The 7,677-nt window shown below is 39.9% G+C and overlaps 1 protein-coding gene across 1 annotated transcript in view; it reads left to right on the forward strand.

The window, feature by feature from the left end:
- Positions 1 to 6,420, forward strand: part of CNR1 (cannabinoid receptor 1) — a 156,118-nt gene extending 149,698 nt beyond the window's left edge. The window contains exon 2 of the mRNA XM_078648304.1: positions 1,299 to 6,420. Coding sequence (XP_078504430.1) covers positions 1,348 to 2,769 — 1,422 coding nt within the window. The 5' untranslated portion in view covers positions 1,299 to 1,347 and the 3' untranslated portion in view covers positions 2,770 to 6,420. The remainder of the gene's footprint in view (positions 1 to 1,298) is intronic.
- The last annotated feature ends 1,257 nt before the right edge of the window (positions 6,421 to 7,677 follow it).

Consider the following 7,677-nt stretch of genomic DNA (forward strand, 5'->3'; position numbering starts at 1 on the left):
ACAATGTAGCGCTCCATGGGGCGAAAATGGACAGATGCGTGACGCATCTGTGCCGTAAAGGTGGCGCATTGCTGGAGTTGTGTCACAAGCACAATGCAGCTCCAGCAAGGCGCGGGGGTACCCTATATTTAAAATGCTGCGTCAATCCTTACGCCTGCTTCAAGCAGGCGCAGGGTTTTGACGCAGCATGGGCTTAAAAGTGACTGAGTAAAATCTTGTAGATTTCACTCAGCCACTTTTAGGAGGCGTTCCTGCACCGGAATGCCCCCACACCCTGCGCCGGAACACCACCCCCTGTGCCGGAACACCTACATGTGGCACAGGGATTTACAACGTGACGCATCTCCCAGATGCATCACGTTGTAAATACCCCGCAGCCTGGCGCTGGCTTTGTGCCGGCGCTGCATCACAAAAGTGACGCAACGACACCATAAAAGAGGTGCAAGGGGCATGTAAATCTGCCCCATTGTATTACTTGATCATAAAACTGATTCGAAAAAAACATTTATCCCCCCTTCCATTAATCATCTACCTTTCTGGGTTGGGATCCTTCGAAGAAGTTGCTGCATATGGAATTGTGATTTTTTACTAGATGTGTTTCAGCCATCATGTTCTACTCATCCATTGTCCTGGTCTGTGCTGGGGCAAGACTGGGGCACTGTGCTGCATGTTTGGAATTACTGATGCAAGGAGGACATGAGGCAGCATTTGGGCCCCCACTTTTCCTCAGTGTTTATGAGAGAGGTGGCACACAGAGACCCCAGGACAGTCTCTATGGCTTGGAAGAGGTTTCTTATCTTCACCCTGCTTCTGGCCATAAAGAAGGTGTTTGATGGCAGTGTATGACTTTCCTCAAATCTCCTGATGGCAATGAACGGCTGCCTGATCTGTCCACAATAGAGTTTAGGGCAGTGTCACATTACTGCGTGCTTGAAACAAGTTATTAGAAGTAATACAAGAACGAGCCTGCAATAATAAATAAAGTACAAAATAATGCACCCCTATATTTCACATCACAATATTACATGATCTTGATGAAAGCTCCACTTAAGGTAGGGAGTTTGTGTTGAGTCATGTAACCTTACTTATATTTGTTTGTGTAACAGGATAGGTTCTAATATTTTTAATTAGTTTGGTGTTTCTTACAATTGACCCACCAACCAATTGATTATCTATGTATGGACAATAAATCATCAGAGCCTGGTGATAAATTATCTACAAAAAAAACTTCATGTACATAATGCAAAATGCTCTACTTGTTCATTTTCATTTATGGACCTTCTGTTTTTTCTCTACAGGATACTTCGTCCATTCTTGAAGATGCCTGTGTGATCAAAAGCAAAGGTTATGAAGTCGATCCTGGATGGCCTTGCAGACACAACTTTTCGAACCATCACAACTGACCTTCTCTACATGGGTTCCAACGACGTTCAGTACGAAGACACTAAGGGCGAAATGGCCTCCAAACTTGGGTATTTCCCACAAAAGTTACCTTTGTCCTCCTTCAGGAGTGATCACTCTTCAGACAAAATGACTATAGGAGATGATAATCTGCTCAGCTTCTATCCTCTGGATCAGTTTAATGTCACTGAGTTTTTTAATCGGTCTGTATCAACATTCAAGGAAAATGACGATAACATCAGATGTGGGGAAAATTTCATGGACATGGAGTGCTTCATGATTCTAACTGCAAGCCAACAGCTGATCATTGCAGTCCTTTCCCTTACGCTAGGCACCTTCACAGTCCTGGAGAACTTTTTAGTACTGTGTGTCATTCTACAATCTCGGACCCTCCGATGCAGACCCTCCTACCACTTTATTGGCAGCTTAGCTGTGGCTGATCTCCTTGGAAGTGTCATCTTTGTCTACAGTTTTCTTGACTTTCACGTGTTTCATCGAAAAGATAGCCCCAATGTCTTCTTGTTCAAATTGGGAGGAGTTACAGCCTCATTCACAGCTTCAGTAGGTAGCCTTTTTCTCACTGCTATAGACAGGTATATTTCCATACATAGGCCACTTGCTTATAAAAGGATAGTGACAAGGACAAAAGCGGTCATCGCATTCTGCATGATGTGGACCATTGCTATTATTATTGCTGTACTTCCTTTACTTGGCTGGAACTGCAAAAAACTCAAATCGGTCTGCTCCGACATATTCCCACTTATCGATGAGAACTATTTAATGTTCTGGATTGGGGTCACAAGTATACTCCTGCTGTTCATTGTGTATGCCTATGTTTACATACTTTGGAAGGCCCACAGTCATGCTGTTCGAATGTTGCAACGGGGCGCTCAAAAGAGTATAATTATTCACACTTCGGAAGATGGCAAAGTACAGATCACTAGACCGGAACAGACGCGCATGGACATCCGGTTAGCCAAAACCCTGGTCCTTATTCTGGTTGTTCTCATTATCTGCTGGGGCCCGCTCCTTGCCATTATGGTCTACGATGTCTTTGGAAAGATGAATAACCCCGTCAAGACTGTTTTTGCCTTCTGCAGCATGCTCTGCCTAATGAATTCGACAGTGAATCCCATCATCTATGCTCTGCGGAGCCAAGACTTGAGGCATGCTTTCTGGAGCATGTGCCCCTCTTGCTCAGGGACATCACAACCTCTTGACAACAGTATGGAATCAGACTATCAGCACAGGCATGGGAATAATGCAGGAAATGTTCACAGGGCTGCTGAAAACTGTATTAAGAGCACGGTTAAAATCGCCAAAGTGACCATGTCTGTCTCCACAGAAACATCTGGTGAAGCAGTATAGGTTGTATAGTAATATTCGGTCTACACATCTATAAATCTTTTAAAAAAGTCAACAGGATGTGTTCAAGCTTGACCCTTCTGGATTATATGATTAACAATCCCATTGCCTACCCTCTTCAATATCCCAAAAGACTACAACTGTGATGGATGCACATTAAAAGAAATAAATCTCAAATCAAGATTAGAGGTTGGATTGATCAGTGATCAGAGACACCACTAACAAGTAAAAAAAAAAAAAGAAGTTGGTAGTGCATATGGTACGAAATTTCCTATGCTGCTATGTTCCTCTGTCCATATGAGCTTATTGTCCAAGATGAAGCCATGCGCTACCGTTAAAGAGGCTTTCAGGAGATCAATATGCTCACCTGTAAGGTATGATTGCATACTGAGAAACACTCCTGACCGTTAGCTTGTAAAATCAAAACAAAAATTATTAAACTTGCTGGGAGGAGCATTTCAAAATGTAGGTATATTTGGGCATCCACTGACTTGCATATTGGATTGGAAAATTGCTGGTCGTGGTAAGAATGATTTACTTCATGAATGTTTTTGGAAGCGTTCAGGAAAATGGGAAGTTTGAAAAGAAAATTGCATCTCCAGCACTGCTTAGTTTCAACAAATGCAACTGTCTTTCATCAGATTGGATTAACGAAGTCATGGTTGTAATTATATGAAAATCCACTCTCCTTGGTTTAATTTGAAACATTTTCGTGAGAAACATATTTTCAAGATTGTTTCTCATTATTTTGTGAAATTGGCCAATGGTTTGTGAATTGATCCCCTCTCTTAGATCCGCTGTAACCCATTTTAGGGGTATTACAACCCGTGCTCTTTCCGCTTGAGCATCTGTGCGTGTTGGCATGATGCGTGTGGTTGTCTAACTAAAAAAATAAAAAGATGTCATTGGAAACCATGCAAACAATGTATCGTAGGTGTAAACCGCAACGAAAACACTCAATTAGAGGGCTCTTGAGAGACACCTTCAACTCTCCTGGTCTCCAGTGGACCCAGAGAAATACCTGCATTTACACTAATGAGGGATTTATTTATACAGGATTTATGCACTAAATTGCTGTGTGTTACAAATTCTTGTGCAAATACTTCCCTCGAATTAATTAATATTAAAAATTCGACACTTCAATGTTAATGCAATAATATTGACAGGGAACTGTGCTGGCATCATACCACTGTAAAAGCAATCTGTTTGTTCTTTCGCTATTACAAATGTCAGCATTGTTTATTTTTTTCACGTAGAGAACCTAATATCTGTATGCACTTTGCTATAATGTGATGTATTTTTGTGAATATGGTCTAAAGGAATTCAGAGAAAGCAGGTGCTGGTTTCTCGAGTTGGGATGTTTTTTTAAGTCATTTGTGAGTAATTGATTGCATCGTGACAGAGGAACACTTGTATTCTGCACAATCTCTACTTTACTGTCTTAGAGGCAGGGGAGACGGCTAGCTGGCTAGCATGACCGGAAGTAAATAAGTATAAGGGAATAGTTCAAGCGACTCTGCGCCTGCGTGGGTGTGCTGTCCCACTGCAGGGGAACTAGCTGTAAACTAGAGGGTGGGGACGGGGTTTGATTAGCAAAGTCTCTCAGATGGCAGCACTTGGTAGGCTCCAAGCCAGGGAAGTCTAATGTTGTTTTCTTTTTTGCGATGTTTACTTGAAGAGGTGAAAAAGTATTTTAGGATAAAATCTGTTCTGTGTGGACGTGTATATAAATATGGTGGACGGCTGTGTGCGTGTGTGCTTTTTCGTGTACTGTATTGTAAATATGTGGGTCATAGTATAACTGCAAAGATGCAGCTGTGGCCAAGTGTTACCTTTACAAGTTGTTGCACGTTTTGCACAAGGATTCTGTTTCAAAAATTGAGTTCTTTCAGCATATTAGGGAAGAGAAAACAGTTTTAGATTCGGAGAATCCCTAGTAAAAGAAAGTGATGCTGGATATTATTTTTGTAATAAAAAATGAGTGTTATCAAAGGTGAAAGTTCAGCTGCTCTACATGATGGGAAGGCACCACGCATGTTCAGTATTTGCAGTGGTCAAGTATGAGCAGTATTCATGACCGGTGGGAGAGGGGAGGAACCCATGACAACAGATACTTAGAAGACAAAACAAATTGGAGCTATGGATTGTAAGATATGCATGTGTTGACCTCTAGTACTGAAGGAATTTCTGCATACCTGGCACCATGCATAAGTTATGAAATGTAGTTCTACTATAAGGCTTTTGTGTATGGGTTTCCAATTCTGGGCCGCCATAGATGAAGTCATGTGGGTCGTAGTTAAGAAACCACTGGCATCACCGCTAGCAAAGTCATGCAGAGGGCCTTACCTGAGTATGTTTTGAAGACATGGCAGAAGGACTGAGATTCTCACTCTATCCAAATCTAATAAACCCCACTGTGAAATCATTTTAGGAGACCCCTTTTTTGGAAACTGTCTTTCTGTGAATGCAACACCACTGTAGAGCATTTTTGTGCATTTGAAATTCTATTTGTATGTAATAAATTAAGGGACAATGGGGCTGCCATGGCACCAGACCTGGTGCTTTTTCATCATTTAAGCTAATAATAAGCTGTGCTCTGTGAAACATTACCTTGTATCTTACGAAATGTCCATCTACATGTATGGTAACTGGTGAACATTCATTTCCTTCGTCATTTGCTAGTTTAAGCAGTTGACTGCAAACAACGGTATATCAAGTTATAATATGGTATACTTGTTTTGTGCAAAAAGTCTTTTCAACCCATATTTAACCTATGCTTCAGCTAGAATTATCTTTAATTTACTGTACCAGTTATAGTTAGTAGCATAGCAAATCATTTCCATCAATGCTTTAACACGTATCCACATAACTATTTCCACCCGTCTTTGCCTACAAAAAAAGTTGCCTCAAGCTTCATATTCCATCGTTGAATGTCTATCATGAGACCAATCATATCATGTACAAAGATTAAATCTTTAGAGTCAGAAATGTATATTTGTATCATATGAAACTGTCTTCTATCTGCTGTTGGCAATTGCTATAAATGTTTTCTTGCTCTGGACCTTCGATGAAATGTTGAAAATGCCAATTTTGAGATGGACGAAACATTTTGTGTACTTGTATCAGGAAGAATGTATGTAAATATATATATGATGAATAGCCAGAGAAGGACCCATAGTGATCTAAAATCACCAGTCGTAGGATAGACAGATCTTTATGCTCCTGTGACATCTTAAAACATTAATATGGCTTATAAAACATGTGTATGCTGCTCCCGCTAAGGTGAACTACAATGTGGCGGGAGTCTGTCTTAATATTAGAGCATTAAACACGCCAAACATTTTTTCCAGTGTTTCAAAATGGAAGACCACAACTCTTTACTGTCTGTAACTCTTCCATTTTCACATCCTCTAAACAGATTATTGTATTGTTAGATGTTTGTTGAGCTAGTAACATCCTTGTAAACCGCTGCAATATCTTTTGTTTTGTAACTTGTAAAAACTTTGTATACAAGTACTGGTAAGATTGTCTTTAAATTAGCTTCAACCATTCGACTACCTAAAGCAGAATAGTACTTCTGTAACATGTACAATGTATTACTATCATGGTATATTTTATTTCAATAATGTAATTAAACTGTTATTTATTCAGAAATATAGTCATTCTGTTTTTGCTGCTCAGCAGCTGCCTTGTTTCATTTATTGAGTCTTTTGTAGGATTTCAAAGCAATGAATGCCCAATTGACGACAGCAACAGAAGCTCATCCTGAAACAAGGTTGTCCAATAGTCAAAGGAACAAATAATGTTCGCCTGAGTAGCAGTTGATTTTAGATTGGTTCCATGAAGAAATCTGTTGAAAAATCAAGTAATTATTTTCAGTTCTGTGATTGTTTGGACTTCAAGTGTTCTTGCAATCTGTGAATATTTAAACCGTACAAAATGTTTCTGGAGAATCTCCATCACTTCTAGTAAAAATTCCCAAGTTTCTAACTTTTTCTGTTTCTGCCTGATATCTGCTGAACAGGCTCGGAGACCTTATGCTCTGTATTGATTTGCAATACGCTTTGGCTTCATTGCAGCACGGCTACTGTAAAACTAGCCTTGTCTAAGCAGGATCACTTAGATCACACTTGTGTCTTAATTAATGACCTTTTTTTACAGAGTTTTATATAGCACGAACTTGACCCGAATCGGGTATCGGAGCGCTTTACATAGCACCAGTTCCATTACATGAGGACACATTCATTTTTATTTATTTATTTCAATTTATATAGCGCGTTATCACCCGGGGGTCTCTAAGCGCTTGTACCAGACAAAACGGACAACTCCATAGAACAGGCAACTTTTTGTTAGGCATGGGGAGATTACGTGATTTGCCCAGAATCACAGGATGTTCAGAGTCATTGCCTAGACTTGAAGCCAGTTCCCCAGATTCAAGGTCGACCGCCCTAGCCCTTAGGCCAACTCCTCTCCCCTTATGTAACAAAAAATGCACAAGTCATACACCAATACAAATAAGTTTAATTGTATGATTTCAAAGCATTATATAGCATAGTTGATAGTCCTGAAACTTATTTATTTAAACCACAACCTATTTCTACTCAAAAGGGAAATCAAGTCAAATTGTCAATCTTTATATGGTGACAATGTTTTCACAGCCTAAGTTTTGTTTTGGCAATTACCTTATCAGATTTAGTGAGGAATATGAGAAATGTTTTCAAAGTCTGCTAATTTCATGTTACATGAAAATGCAAAATTGCATACAATTCTCAGCAGGAAAAAACTTTTGGCGTTTTTGCACAGTTTTATTCAATGACAGATTGGTTCGAAGAGAAAATGTCTTGTGGGAGACATTTTTCCATCAAAACAGTCCCCCTGCTTGTATCACACAGGAATTTGAATTTTGAGCAC

The sequence above is a fragment of the Lissotriton helveticus genome, chromosome 6 (assembly GCF_964261635.1).
Source record: "Lissotriton helveticus chromosome 6, aLisHel1.1, whole genome shotgun sequence".
In the NCBI taxonomy this organism is placed as follows: Eukaryota; Metazoa; Chordata; class Amphibia; order Caudata; family Salamandridae; genus Lissotriton; species Lissotriton helveticus.